The sequence below is a fragment of the Myotis davidii genome, unplaced genomic scaffold, assembly GCF_000327345.1.
Source record: "Myotis davidii unplaced genomic scaffold, ASM32734v1 scaffold290, whole genome shotgun sequence".
In the NCBI taxonomy this organism is placed as follows: Eukaryota; Metazoa; Chordata; class Mammalia; order Chiroptera; family Vespertilionidae; genus Myotis; species Myotis davidii.
In genome coordinates, this window is record NW_006285049.1 from 2343064 (window position 1) to 2359310 (window position 16247).

The following is a 16247-nucleotide window of genomic DNA, read 5'->3' on the forward strand; positions in this document are numbered from 1 at the left end:
GTGCTTCGGCATATGTCTGAGATTTTGTTGCCTTTGGATTCTTCTAGAATTTTTATGGTTTCCTGTTGTACATTTAAGTCCTTTATCCATTTTGAGTTTATTTTTGTGTATGGTGTAAGTTGGTGTTCTAGTTTCATTTTCTTGCATATATCTGTCCAATTTTCCCAACACCATTTACTGAAGAGACTATCTTGGCTCCACTGTATGTTCTTGCCTCCTTTGTCAAATATTAATTGAGCATATTGGTTCGGGCCGAACATGATTGTAGAAAATACTCTTATTATCCCTTACCTGACACATGTATCACCCTGGCCAGACCATTTTATTTTATTTTATTTTTTCAATTTTTAATTCATTTCAGAAAGGAAATTCAAAGTAAACATCATTACATAAAAGGGTATGGTCTTTTTTTTTTTTTAGTTTTATTCATTTCAAACGGGCCAGATTCGGCCTGCGGGCCGTAGTTTGCCCACGGCTGCTCTATCCACTGAACCAAACCAGCTAGGGCTGGCCAGACCATTTTAAATATTTGCAATCAGGGAACCTTTGGAAATAGGTTCTGTTTTGAATTCTCTTCTCTAAAAATAACTTAATCTGATTTCATATATCATAATTTGAACTTCTTCATCCTTCAAGATGGGGAAAGAAGCTAAAATACATTAGATGCCTTCTTTGTGTCAAGTAATACTTGCAATATTTAGATAGTCATTCTCCTGAAAATGAGATTTCATTGGCTCCAAGAAAACGAATCAGCCCTGGCCGGTTTGGCTCAGTGGATAGAGCGTCGGCCTGTGGACTGAGTGGTCCCGGGTTTGATTCTGGTCAAGGGCACGTACCTTGGTTGCGAGCACATCCCCAGGGGGTGTGTGTGCAGGAGGCAGCTGATTGATGTTTCTCTCTCATCGATGTTTCTAACTCTCTATCCCTCTCCCTTCCTCTCTGTAAAAAATCAATAAAATATATTTAAAAAAAAGAAAGAAAAAGAAATCATAAGAAATTTACCAAATAATGGATTAACATGCTTTTTCTCCAGTGTAATCCTGTATAATAAAAGCATGATATGCTAAGTGTTCGACCATTCAACCAATCGCTATGACATGCACTGACCACCAGGGGGCAGATGCTCCAACCATTAAGTTAGCTTGCTGCTGGGGTCCGACCAATCAGGACTGGGCGAGACCAGCTGGCCATGCCTTGGAGCCATCCTGCGGTCCATCCCCAGCCGATTGTGCACCAGTGGGGTCCCTCAGCCTGGCCTGTGCCCTCTCGCAATCTGAGACCCCTAGGGAGATGTCAGAGAGCTGGTTTTGGCCCGATCCCCGTAGGCCAGGCTGAGGGACCCCACTGATGCATGAATCTGTGCACCGGGCCTCTAGTTATAGTAAATAATTCCTTATAATTATGCAATATATAGTTACTTCCAAATACATTATCTCATGTAATTTTATTTTTTAACTCTCTATTGTTTTTGCTCTTTGAGAGCTCTAAGTTTCCTGTCTCTCTCATGGTGGTGTACGTCTCTCTGTTAATGAGGTTTTTCTCTGACTTGTACAGAGTAAATTATCTTACTGTTCTTCTAACCTTCTTCTATCTTTAATTACATTTCATTGTGACAACCCCCCTATCCCCATTATTATTCATTATGTATTAATGCGTAGTAGTTATTCTTTATTCACCTAAGCAATTATTATATAAGTAATTTATATGTGTTGTCATAATTTAATTTTTTAACTATTTTTCTTCCAAGAAAATTGAACCATCCTTGTATCCTAAGTTGTTTCAGAAAAATCTAGATCCAGACGTATTCAACCAAATCATTAAAATTCTGCATGACTTTTATATTGAGTAAGTTGAATTTTTTTAGTTATATTTTCATACTATAGTGCTATGCTATTTCTAGGGGTTTGGGAAATTCATTTGTTTTGATATTATTACTACCTTCTGTATGGCAATACTAGCACTCTAGTAAATTTTACTATGGCAGAAGTTGTGAAGATAATAAGTGCAAGAAGTAACAAGGGAAATGATTAAGTTTTATTTTTTTAAAGAGAAAAGTAGGGCATGGAAGTGTTACAGTAGATTAATAACATCTGTGCTATTCCTCACATTTGAGAATATTTCTTCAATTGACTTGATAAATGTCTTCACCTGGGCACTTAAAATAAAGACAGTATTCTTTATTTTAAGTGCCCAGGGAAAAAGATAAATGAAGACCTTATTTATATATAATTAGAAATATTGTGTTAGTAAAGAATTAAATGAGCTACTTTTAATGGATCATTTGTTTTTTATTTTGTTTTTTTCAGGAAAGAAAAGCCATCACTCATCTTGGAAATTTTACAAAGGCTTTCTGAATTAAGAAGGTTTGATATGGCAGTGATGTTCATGTCAGAACCTGAGAAAAAAAGTGAGATTTGTGAACAAAGCTTTTCCATATCTCCTTATTCTTTTTTCTTCTCTTTATTCTTATATTCCTCTTTTATTTTTTTAAACAAATGATAGCAAATATTTGTTGAATGTTTACTATGTCCAAGGTACATGTTTATTTAAATTTAAATAACACATAAATTAAGTAAAATTAAACTTAGGCAGTCCTGCTCTAGAGTCTGAGCTGTTCTACTTGAAAATGCAGTAATAACAATGGTTGAGCTCCTGCCATCATGCAGCATGTGAAGGTTCCCTGCCACAGGGGACATGTAACTGGGTGTGGGTGCACCGAAATCTAACCCATTCTTTGACAGCTAATTTTCTTGAGTTTGTTTCATTTAAGCTGAATTCTCACAGAAGGGCAAGATTCAGTTAGATGAAGTGGGTAGGGAAGAGTTTTAGACTGAAGGGATGATGTTTTCAGAGACCCTGAGGCAGGAAAGGCGGTGTGGCTGGATTGTCGAGTTAGGGGGTAAAGAGTGGCAAGTGATGAGACTGAATTAGATCCCTTCCTTCTATATCTCAGTCTTTGGAAGATAGTGTTACTTTGGGGGACCCTAATTTAAGATCAAATGCTGCAAAATCTTCAGATTACCTAGAGGTTTTGGGCTATCCTGTATAGTTTTAGGAAAAAGAGAAAAAAATCTTTAGAATACCAGAGTACCACTGTTTTTAGTTTTAAAGATAGGGAAACCTTGTACCATTTTCAAACCTCTTAGGCTAAATGTACTTTGGGCTCCTTTTCTTCTTTATGTATCTAGCAGTGACACTGAATAAGACTCAATCAGTAAGAAAAAATACCCTTTATGTTGTGCTTAGAGAAGTGAATATATCACTTAGAGAGATTTTAAAATAGAATTCAAATCAAAAGAAAGTTCTGTTTCATCTTCAGTTAATCAAAAACAATTCCTGAAATTTCCCGAGAAGTATTGCTCTTACTTATTACTATTCTAACCACATCTTCTACCACTTTTTTCACTCTGCCCACTACACCACTGGGTGTTTTTTTAATATACCAAACTACCAGACGTAATTTAGCCTCTGGGGCTTTGCATTTGGCTGTTCCCGCAGCCTAGAATATCTCCCCACTTGCTTCCTCACTTTATTTAAGTTGCTGTCTAATTTTCAGAGATGCCTTTCCTCACCGGCCTAGTTAAAATAACTGCCTGCCTCCCCTCCCTCATCACCCTCTGTATTCTTGCCCTGCTTTATTTTTCTTCATAATATATAACTAGCTGGCAGTATTCCATGTATATGTTTATTATTTCTCTCCCTAATAGAATTAAAGCTCCATGAGAGCAGGAACTTTCTCTACTATTTTCTAGGCCTCAGGCATAGAACAGTGCTTAGTACATCTTAGTAGAAGCGTGTTGAGTGAATGAATTTCTTGCCACTATAATGTGATAAGTTAAAGTGTACTCAAAGAATGTGAGTTGGCTCTTCAGACTGGCCTTCCATCCTGGTTGGGTCTCCACTGTCCACTAAGTTAAACATGGGAAGCACTTATAATGGTTCCTGGCATGTAACTAAACTTTTAATAAATATTAGCTGCTCTTATCTTCTATTATTGCCATTATTATTAACAATTGTTAATGTTGAGAAATAGATGAACTATAACAGTATTTTTCCAAAGTGTAGAGTGTGGACCATTCAGTGGTGTGAAAGATAAAGAATTTTACATAGTTTATAGGAAGATCTTTGAACACTTAATAGTTATATATCTTATTTTATGATATACTAGAGGCCCAGTGCACAAATTTGTGCACAGGTGGGGTCCTTTGGTCTAGCCAGCGATCCAGGCCTATCAGAAGGCCAGTCGGCCCCCCAAACGGAGCCAGTCACGGGGGAAGGGGCCCGGGAGGTTGGCTGTGGGAGTGCACTGACCACCAGGGGGCAGCTCCTGCATTGAACGTCTGCCCCCTGGTGGTCAATGCACTTCATAGTGACTGGCCAACCGGTCGTTTGGTCACTTAGGCTTTTATATATATAGATTATAAAATGTATAACTAGCCCATCAACATGATTTTGTAGATGTTATTGCTAATTTTAGTTAGAGTAGAGATACAACATTTTTTTCTAAAATAAAATTATTTAAGTTTGAAAAATAGTTAATTATATTAAGTAAAATAGTTAAATAGAGTAAAAATTTTAGGAAGCTTAGAATGAATTAAGTTTACTCTATAAAGTTAATGTCATTGAGGGTGTAGAGGAAATTTTTTACTGCTAAAGCAAAATATTTTGGTAAACATTGGATTGCTATATAATTTTCTATTCTCAGATTGGTTTTTAAATATCTGAACTAGAATTTAGAAATAATCTTTATATTATAACTTTCAAATGTAAAATGTTTTATTTGACAGATCAGATTATTCCCTTTAATTTTTGTTTTACTAAACTTTTATAAAAATGGAGATTAAAATGGGACATGTTTTTTCTTTTCTTTTTCAGTTGCACATATATTATTCAGTCACATAGAGAACTCAGGGTTGAAGGATAATTCTGTTGAAGAACTCAAGAAAAGATATGGTGGTTGATTTCCATTTTTACTAAAATTATTGTCTTTGAATTTTACATGTAAATTTTTTTCTACTAAAATAAAGTTTTGTTTTGTGTTGAAGAAAATGAAATTATACAGGACTTTGGATATAAGTTAATTAACTATAAAGTGAATTGTGATTTAGTGAGAAATGTATTCTTTATAAGTGATCTATTTATAAGTCTTTTCTGAAAATAAAAATATAAATAATGAGGTATATTTGTGAAGATCAGTATTTTGTAAGTCATTTAAATGTTAGATATAGATACATTCTCCAGTGCCCTGTAAGTGTAACATTATTTCTACATGACAAGCTGCTTCATTAGCATATGAGTAAAGTTATATTTGTATAGAAAGAGTTAGGTAGGTAACTGGATTGTTTCTTTATAAGACTTTTTAATATCATTGTGCCAGTTCACTAACAAAATTACTTAGCTGCAGGATAAGTATTTTTAGTATTTATGTTGAAAAGAGACTTTTAACTAGACTTTTTATATCGGCTCATTGAGGAGTCTCAGCATCCTTGGATTTAATGCTTCAGATTTTTTCTTCATGACATCTACATCATATATATACTAAAGGCACATAATCTAAAGCAAAGTGTCGAAAATTTAAAAACTGGGAATATTTAAGTAGTAATTAGCATATAGCTTATGTGTGTATGTGTTGTGTGTGAGTGTGTATCTATAAAGCCTTTAAAAGCAGGGTTAGTGTTCCATTCATCCTTGCTTTGTACAGTACCTGGCACAGTCCTTTGCACCTGGTTAGGTGCTCAATTAATATTTGTACAATCTAATTTAATTTAACAGCAAGAATCAATTTTAGTAAATTTAAAAGTAGCAACCTAGCAAATTTTGGGCATCCTGTGACTGTTGTTAAAATCAACTTAATTTTAGAGAGTATCAAATTGTTAAAAAACATACTAGGTCGCCATTGCTGGTTTTGCTCAGTGGATAGAGCATTGGCTTGTGGACCAAAGCGTCCTGGGCATATATCTGGTTGGAGCACGTGCAGGAGGCAACCAATCAATGCGTTTCTCTCACATCGATGTTTCTCTCTGTCTTTCCTTCTCTCTTCCACTCTCCCTAAAAATCAGTGGAAAAATACTCTCCGGTGAGGGTTAACACCAACAATGAATACTAGGTCACCATCCTATAGCTGTTACCAGCATCAAATTTAAAACTGTATTTTACACTGTTGATAATTTTTGTTGCATCATTCATTGTTACACTTACAATTGCTTGGAATAATCATAATCTATTTACAAAGATTATTGTCCAGATATAAATTATTGAGATGATCATAGTTTGTATAGTCACGGTACCCTTAGGTTAGAATTTATTAATGTTATGCATTGCAAATTGTATTGTCTTTTTATGGTATATAACAAACAATAAAATTTAGCCTTTTATGTATGGCTTACACATGTGTATTGAATTTTGAATGACTTGAATTTTTTCTCAAGCCGTTAGTTAAGAAGTTGATTTAGATGAATAGAAAGTACTATAAAGGCAAAAAAGTTATTTCTCATTGGAGACCCAGTGCATGAAACTTGTGCACTTGGGGTGGTCCCTCAGCCCGGCCTGTGCCCTCTCACGGTCTGGGACCCCTCGGGGGATGTCCACCTGCTGGCTTACAGCCTAAGCTGGCTCTCAGACATCCCTCTCACAGTCTGGGGCTCTCATAGTCCGGGACCCTTTGCTCCTTACTTCCTGCCTGCAGCAGAGGTGGGAGAGGCTCCCACCACCGCCACTGCGCTCACCAGCCATGAGCCCGGCTTCTGGTTGAGCGGCGCTCCCCCTGTGGGAGCACACTGACCACCATGGGGCTGCTCCTGCATTGAGCATCTGCCCCCTGGTGGTCAGTGCATGTCATAGAGACCAGTTCCACCATTTGGTTGATTTGCATATTAGCCTTTTATTAAACAGGACTAGGCCTGGTGCACGAATTTGTGCATGGGTGGGGTCCCTCGGCCTGGCTGGTGACCGGAGCGATTGGGGCCATCTCACCCAGTCCCAATAGGGGCTGATCAGGGCCAGCCAGCTGGCCGGGGGGGAGGGACTGCAAGTGGTTGGCCTGCCATGGGAGGTTGACTATGGGAGCACACTGACCCCCAGGGGGCAGCTCCTGGGTTGAGCATCTGCCCCCTGGTGGTCAGTGCGCATCATAGCAACCAGTCGACTGGTTGTAACAGTTGCTTAGTCTTTTATATATATAGATGGTTTTTGATTGATTACCTCCCACCCACCCACGATCAGGGCCGGGGAGGGATGTGGGAGGTTGAGTAGTTGAGTGGCCTTAGCATATCATCAGCCTTAGCATATTACTCTTTGATTGGTTGAATGGATGACCAGACGACTGAACACTTAGGCTTTTATTACATAGGATCTTTTCTTATGTGATCCTTAGAAGAAACAAGTAGTCAGGGCAGGTAGTGTTACTGCTATTTTTAACATAAGAAAAGGAGATTCAGAGTCAGTGTTTCCATGATTACAGAGCTTAAAAATAGCAGAGTGGGTTCAGAGCATGCTGTCTTCTAACTTAATCTACAGCTATTTGGACTACTCCAGTTGTATTATTCATGTTGTGTTGTCTGGATAGGGAATAGCCTGAAGTATGAATCCCAAGATTTGCTTTATATATATATATATATATTTAAAATTCTCACTTGAATATATTTTTTCCTTTGATTTCTAGAGTGAGAGGGAGGAAGTAGGAGGGGGGAGAGAGAGACACACACACATCGATGTGAGAGAGACTCATTGATTGGTTGCCTCCCACATGCACCCCAACCGGGGCTAGGCAACCTGCCACCAAGTTACAATGCCCTTGACTGGGAATGCAACCTGTGACCCTTTTGTTTGCAGGCTGACACTCTAACCACTAAGCCAAACTAGCCTAGGCCAAGATTTGCTTTAGAATTTGCATTAAAAATTGTTTAATGTTAACTTGTCTTCCATTATAATTAGTTCAAATGTTCATTATGTAGTTCCTACGCTCTGCCATATTCTTCTAATGGGTCTTCTCTTGGGGGTTGCCTTCTTGGATCCATCAGGTGAGCTTCGTGTCCTGTGTATAGACTTCTGTCATTGCATTCGTCACTCTTCACTATAGTTGCTATTCTTGCCTGATTACCCCACTAACTCTGAGATCCCAGAAGGCAGAGGCTGCAGCTTTGATTTTTATATTTGTAACAACTCGCACAGTGACTGGGGTATATATAATATATGTTGCTGACTTTAATATTAAATCCTCAAGTCAGAAAGGCCTTTGTCAAACCATGTGCCCACGAGTAAGTTAGAATGATCATCACTGTCCTGCAAGAAGTGAGTTGTCCCGCAGGCTGTGTGCATGGATGACATGATGAGTGGATTCACTGGGGACAGAATTAGTCTTCACATCATTGGGATTACAAGCATGCAGTGTGCTTTTAAGAGATGACTTTCCAAAGCCTGTTATCTGGCACATAATATGAAGTTAATAAATATTTGTTGAATACATGAATGAATGACTTCAACCCCTATAGAAAGAGATGAAGGATCCAGATGAAGAGCCTTGTAAGTGTGGCTCAAAGAACTTGCCTGGACATTGGAGACCTTTTCACCATCAATGGGGATTAATTTTCTTTTCTTTTACAGGATTGTGTTCAGATAGTTCCTCTCCCCATCCCGAAACTGCTTTTAAAGGGAATAGGAATTTTCTGTGGAATTTCTCATGTGGAACTCTCTTACTGGTCACAGCAGTTCAAACAGGCTTGGTGATTAATATAGCTGCCATTTACATGCCCTCTATTGTGTGCTAGATGCTGTACCAGGGGCTTTGCATCTATCATCTCACTTAATTCTGGAAACAGGCTCCGGGAGATGAGTTGCCCTGCGAAGCTGGGAGTCAGAGGTTAGTCTGACAGGAACTTGGGCTCTTCTGTGCTATAGTCAGTGTTGAACAAGTCAGAACAGAAAAGCAGGACAGCTGCATTTCTTTTGTATTACTGCCACCCACTGGATCTTTTGAAAATAGCACCTATGTGGCTGAAAGCACACTGATAAGAATCAAAGGGAAAGTGAATTTTAATTTCTTAGCAAGGCTGCTCAGTATCAGTAGAAGTCTGCCAGCATGTCCAGCAAACGTGAAGGTGTAATCTTTGATTGTGTTGCCCAATACTGAAACCTGGGAAGCAAAGATGGTGAGAGGAGGGAGTGTGGCCGACAGTCTTGTGTGAGTTCTGTAGTTCATTCAGTCAACCACGGGTAGGTCCTGGAGGCCTCCCTGCCCGTCACCGTGGTGGTAGTTGGCACATGAGAAAGGAATTTGTGTTTCTTTGGGCCCTGTTCTGCCTGATTCACTCTGTCCTGCATAGTTGCCTGACCCCTGTGTCTTGGTCGCACAGGGAGGCTGTGAGGTCACTGAGGAGTGTCACCTCAAAGGCAGGGAGGCCCCTAAAGGCAGTGCCCAGCCATGGCCACATCAGAAGCCCCATCGGCCTCCTCCTCCTAGTGGCCCCTTTTCTAGTGTGTCAGGGTCTTTCTAGGGACTGGAGTGCACGTGGGAAGTTCCTCCAGTGCTTTAGTGTGTGGGACCTGCATCTGAAATGAGTATCAGACTGGACTTTGGAGAGGAAGAGAAGTCACAAAAGTGCAGTCGGGACTGCAGATGTTCTTCCTTTAAGAGGGAGGAGGTGCATGGTTATATGTGTGCATGTGCACATAGTGTGTGTGCTTGTGCACATAGTGTGTGTGTGTGTGTGTGTGTTGTGGGAAATGTACCGTCTGTATAGGATACTTGGGTCTGTTTTAATTACTGGCATACAGATACCTGCTTCTTTTCTACTTTCCCTGCCTCCCCATTTCTGTCATCAATAAATTGTTTTGATGTTTACTTTAAATTGTTTTGATGTTTACTTTATGGAGTCCATTTCAGTAATATGGTGATTTGGGCATTTATTCTCACTGGGATAATTGAATATGCATGTAACATCAGAGCATAAACTATGAGGTCAAGGCAGATCCTGAACTAGAGTGAAATAGTGCGTTTGTAATGACACAAGGCAAGGCTGAGACCAAGAAGTTGTCCTTGTTCTGTGGTCTTTGGTTTGCTATTCCAAAGATTATACCACATTCAACCCTTTCCTTTCTACTCTGCCTCAAGCTTTTTGTGCCAAACATCCTTGAATTCTTTGTGGTTAGTTACTGCTCATGGGGCAGGAGGTAGCTTATTAGGATGACAAGAGGATCAAAGGAAAGGAAAGGACTCATCTATTGCTTACCCAGCAATAAATTGGGACAACCGGCATGCCTATCTGGTTCTCTGCTACTGACCTGGTTTTAGCCCTAAGAGCCTTCAGTACAAAACCCAGGGCAGTAGTAGTATCCTGGAGTCTGGCCGTGGTGAAGCCCTGCTTGGTTATAGACGTGACCGTGTCCTCTTCTGTAGCCCTGCATTAGACGGCCACCACCAAGTGCTGGAGGGGGCCTCTTGCCTAAGGCATCTCCCCTCTGGCCTGCTGCAGTGCCTGAAACCCATCCTAGACCTCTTAGGGACAGGTCTAGGATGAAGCCCCATTATGCAGACTCCAGAGAGAGTACCAGATTCAGATTGACTTATATAACTGTTTCCAGGTATCCTCAAGGGCTCCTGCCCTAGGGGTCATTCATCCCTCTGATGGCCCAAAATATGGCCTGCGCCTTCTTCCTGTGTCCCTGGGAGACGACTGTCTTCTAATGGGGCCCAGAAACACTAGCCCAGGGAGTGTTTGCACAAATCCATCCTGACTGCCCCTTGTCAGCTCTCTGGGCTGCTGCTGCAGGCTTCCCTGCCTGGCTGTCTCGCAGCCTCCTCTCCTCGCTGCTGCTTCTCTGCTGACCCCCAAGTGTGGGCACAGGCCCTGCTGTCAGCCTCCCACTCACGGGTCATACTAGAAGGCAGAGTCTGATGCAAGGTAACTGAATACTTGAGGACCTCGTCACAGCATATGGGACCGAGAAGAGGAGAGGCTTCTGTGCTCCTGGAGCCAACTGCTGCTCTGCACGGGACACCCGGAAGTCCAGAATTCTCTACCAACTGGCTGAAGCCGGAGGAAGCAGAAACCAGTCGCAGTCTCGGCCCAGGTCACTGCCCTCTGCGAAGATGACTTCTCCGAAGCTCCTCAGTGTCTCAGCCCGCAGCCTCTGCCCTTGCCCTTGGATCACTCCTGCTCACAGGGCTTCCCTGGAAGAAAGGGCAGGCACTTCCTTCAGACATGCTTGACCCAAACTTAAATTGTGTTTCCAGAACAATGAGAGAGTCTTCCCAAAAACAGAGTCCCGTGAACACACAAGAACGCAGAAAAAATGCTGTGATTCCCTAAACGGGGGCTTTACATTTTTTGTTTGTTTCATGTCTGTTACATCAGGTACCTGAACTTTGCCCTTTTTCCTAACCCCCTCCCTTTCGTTTCCACCCAAGAAAGCCTGATTTGGACCATCAGAGTAAGTCAGGCAAATCTCCACACTGGGTGTGGAGTCTGAACTCAGGCCCTGCGGTCTGAAACGTGGTAGTGAGGCCACTGCATGTTGCCATCTCATTTCTCATCACACTGGATTTGTCACTGCATTTGAGCGAGCAGAGCAGAACAAAGTTTTCACTAACAATCACGCAGAAACTTACCACCAGAGAATGTTGAGCCCAGGCCTGAAGGAAATTCAGAAAATCACAGAAGGGAATGAGGCTCCTAAGCGAACATGGAAGATCCTGTTAACAGGTCAGCTTTCTGTGCATCACCTGAATTTAGGTTTAAATTTTTCATAACTCTAGTGATCAATATTGATTTTAGTTACATGACCCCTCACATTTGTTAGAAGGAAATCAGAGTCTCATTTGTGTAATTTTCTTAGGCTTGCTTTTGACTTAACTTGGAGCTGTATTATTGTCCTTTTAAGGGCTGCATTTTTAGCTTTGATCAGAGGGTGGCAGTGTGCCTTTCGTTTTCAGATTTAGATGTGAAATCTTGTACCTCCTTCTCCTGTAAGGTGCTGTACAATAGGGTGGTACATTGTGAAATCATGATGTGATATGTTCATGGACTTACTACATTGAAACAATTAAAAAACTGATTCTGAATTATAGGAATGGGGTCATATACATTCATAAAAATGCTTATTTTTATCAATCAAATAGTGACCACAACACTGTACTGGATATTCAGTGGGTAAAATAGAAATATGTTAACTCAAAGGCTAATAAAAATGAAACAGAAGGCAGCTATATGTTCAACGAATTAGGAGTTAAGAGAAATGAGAGATTACTATGGTCTTTGTTGGTAAGAGGACTTCTCAGAGGGAGCGGTAACTTAAAGGATGGTTAGGGGCTTCTGGATAAAGGTGGGGGATTGAGCACATTTATTTCTTTCCCCCTAGTAAAATCCTAGTAAAGGATTAAAAATGAATAAACCATAAACAGCCAAAAGGAAACAGGACATTAGGAAATGAGATACCAACAAATTTTGGAATGATGAAGGTAAAGGGAGTTATAGAAAGGATTTGCATGAAGGAACATAAGGAAGGTGTTACAGGTTGAATTGTACTCGATCCCAAAATTCATATGTTGAAGTCCTAACTCCCCACATCTCAGAATGTGGGGTCCTTAAAGAGGTAATTATAAGGACCCTAATACAATATGATTGTTGTCCTTATAAGACAGATTAGGACACACACAGCGAAGACCACATGAAGACGGGAAAAAGGGCCATCTATAAGCCAAGGAGTCCAGAAGAAACCAACCCTGCTGGACCAGGATCTGACTTCTCGCCTCCAGGACTGTGGAAAATGAACTTCTATTGTCTGAGCCACACAGTCTGTGGTCCTTGGCTGTGGCAGCCCTAGCGAACCAACACAGAAGCTATCTGCATCCTGGGACTCTGGAGAGGCTCTGGACTGAGGGAAACCAGTATAATGGGTAGGTGTCTGTCATTAATTTTGGGACATTCTCAGTTATTATTCCTTCAAATATTTCATTCTTTTCTTTCTTCTGATATTCCTATTACATGTTTGTTGAACCTTTTGTAATCATCCCACAGTTCTTGAATATTGTCTTTTCATTTTCTTTTCTCTTTGCATTTCAGTGTTAGAAGTTTTGTGTTCTACTTTAGATCTATGATTTATTTTGAGTTAATTTTTGTGAAAATTGTACTGGCCAGATCTTCCAGTATTATGCTGAATAAGTGGTGAGAGTGCACATGTTTGCCTTGTTCCCAATCTCAAGCAGCCTTTCACCATTAAGTATAATGCTGGTTGCAGTTTTTTGTTGTTTGTTTGTTTGTTCTTTATCAAGTTGAGGAAAGTTCCTTCTATCTTTATTTTTCTGAGAGTTTTTTAAAAAAAATCAAGAATGGATGCTACATTTTCAAAAGCTTTTTCTGTACATGATAAGATTATATTTTTTCATTAGCTTTTTAATATGGTGGATTACATTGATTGATATTCAAATATTAATCTCTGATTGCATCCCCAGAATAAATCCTACTAGGTCATGATTTAGAATTTTTTATATAATGCTGAATTATGTTTGCTAATGTTTTGTTATGGACTTTTTTTTTTTTACATCTATATGCATGAGGGATACTGGTTTGTGGTTTTCTTCTTTGATACTGTTGGTGTCTGGTTTGGGTGCAAGAGTAATGCTGGCTTCATAAAATGAATTGGGAAATGTTATCTCCTACTTTCTGGGAGAGATTGTTTACAATTGCTACTAATTCTTCAAACATTAGATCAAATTCTCCAGTGAAACAATCTGGGTCTACAGATTTATTTTTCAATCCTCACCCAAGGATATGTGTTTAGGGAGGAGGAGGCAGAGCAAGAGGAGGAGGAGAAGGAGGAGAAGGAGGAGAAGGAGAGAGAGAGAGAGAGAGAGAGAGAGAGAAACATCAATTGATTGCCTCCTGTACACATCTCGACCAGGGATAGAACCTGCAACCTGGGTATGAATCCAAGACCTTTCAGTGTATGGGATAATTCTCTAACCAACTGAGCCACACTGGCCAGGGCAAAGGCCTAGAGATTTGGAGGCAGTGTGCAGCTTTTAAATTAGAAATTTTAAATATTATCAAATTATTTCATATCCTATCTAATAAAAGACAAAAAGGGTAATTAACCATACCTCCGCTACGCTTCCCATTGGCTAATCAGGGCGATATGAAATTAACTGCCAACAAAGATGGCGGCCAGCAGCCACGCAGCTGAAGCAAGCAGGAGGCTTGCTTGCTCCAGTGATGGAGGAAGCCAAGGTTCTCTGCCTGCCGCAGCCCAGCTCTGAGCTCCGGAAGCAACAATGTTTCAATTATAGAAGCTAAACAAACCCCAGATACCAGCTTTCAGCCCCCGGCCTCAGAGCTGGAAGCGCCAGTGACGGCAACAGAGTTTCAATTATAGAAGGTAAATAAATCCCAGAATAAAAAAAAAAAAGAAAAAGAAAAAAAGGTGAGGCTGGGAGCTTCAGTCGCAGGCCAGCCTGAAAACGGCCCTCAGCCCCTCACCCAGACTGGCCAGGAACCCCAGTGGGACCCTCACCCTGATCCAGGACACCCTTCAGGGCAAACCAGCCAGCCCCCACTCATGTACTAGATCTCTATCTATACTAATAAAAGGGTAATATGCTAATTAGACTGGCCATCCTTCCGGACATCCTTCCTGACCAAGCCGGGGCCAGAGGGAAGCCAGTCTGGGTCCCAGGTGACTGCTAGCAACCAGAGGAGGGAAGCTGGTGCCAGCAGCCTGGCGAAGGAAGGCCTACTCTTGCATGAATATTCATACAAATTTTTGTGCACCGGGCCTCTAGTTGAATAATAATAATAAAAGGCTAATATGCAAATTGACTGAACGGTGGAAAGACTGGTAGCTATGATGTGCACTGACCACCAGGGGGTAGACGCTCTACATAGGAGGAGCACTGCTCAGCCAGAAGCTGTGCTCACAGCTGGCAAGCGCAGCGGTGGTGGTAGGAGCCTTTCCTGCCTCCTTGGCAGTGCTAAGGACCCTTCAGGGGGATCCCGCACTGCAAGAGGGCACAAGCTGGGCTTAGGGACTCCCCCCTCCAGTGCACAAATGTCATGCACTGGGCCTCTAGTTGAATAATAATAGTAGTTTGTGTTTTTTGTGAGGTATTGATCAATTTCTTCTAAGTTGTCAGATATGAGTATATAGATTTGTTTGTAGTATTTTCTTATCCTTGAAATAATAATTTCAATAGCTTTAAATTTATTGAAATTTGTTTTAAGGCCCAGGATGTGGTGTATGATTTGTGAATACTTGAAAAAACTATGGATTCTGCTGTTGTGAGTGGAGTGTTTTATGAACGCCAACCCATTGGTTGATGGTATTGAGTTCTTCTGTACTTTGCTAATTTTTTGTCTAGTTGTTCTATCAGTTGTTGAGAGAGAACTGTTCAGGTCTCCAACTATAACTGTGGATTTGCCTATTTCTCATTTCAGTGCTATCAGTTTTTGCTCCCCATACTTTGCAGCTCTGTTGTTTGGTGCATACACATTTGGTGCTGTATCTTCCTAATGGACTGATCCCTTTGTCATTATGTAATGTCCCTTTTTGTTTCTAGTAATTTTCTTTGTTCTGAAGTCTACTTTACTTAATATTAACATAGCCACTCCTGTTTTCCTTTGATTAATGCTTGCATGATATGCCTTTTTCCATCATTTTACTTTCAACCTTCTTGTATCATCATATCCAGAGTTTTTAATTGTACTTAGCCAGAAAAAAATATGGAAAAGTACACCTACAACTAATTGTTTTAAAATATTTTATGTACTTTGCAACTTAATCTCACCAGAAAATTAAGTCAGAATCTCTTCATAATGCTTGATTTCTCATGTTCCCTCATTTTTCATCAGTAAGTCCCTTGGCTCTGTCTCTGAAAGGTATTCAGATCCTCTCCTCTCCATCTTCCGTCAGCATCTCCTTCCTATGCTACAGATAGGAGTAACTGGTCTCCCTGCCTCCACTCTTGCTCCTACAACTCATTCTTTAAACAATTATTGAGTAAACTTTTAAAAACAAATTATTTCATGTCACTGTCCAGATTAAGTACCGTATCTGCCGGCGTATAAGACGATTTTTTGGCCCTGAAAAATATGCCTCCAAGTGGGGGGTCGTCTTATACGCCAGGTACACTTCAGATAGACTGCCCATAGTGCTTGCCCCGTGCCATAGTGGCCTCCCGATGCCCGCCCACTTCATTCCACATACCGTTCAGGCATCAGCGGCACTGCTGGGTGTATGCTCGGCTGTTATGCGATTTT

At 40.7% G+C, this 16247-nt stretch overlaps 1 protein-coding gene across 2 annotated transcripts in view; it reads left to right on the forward strand.

The window, feature by feature from the left end:
• RPAP3 (RNA polymerase II associated protein 3) overlaps positions 1–5187 on the forward strand; it is a 35239-nt gene extending 30052 nt beyond the window's left edge. For both annotated transcript variants that reach the window (XM_015558606.1, XM_006755512.2), the window contains 3 exons: positions 1748–1845; positions 2307–2407; positions 4876–5187. In XM_015558606.1, the coding sequence (XP_015414092.1) occupies positions 1748–1845; positions 2307–2407; positions 4876–4961 (285 nt within the window). In that variant the 3' untranslated portion in view covers positions 4962–5187. The remainder of the gene's footprint in view (positions 1–1747; positions 1846–2306; positions 2408–4875) is intronic.
• Positions 5188–16247: the final 11060 nt, after the last annotated feature.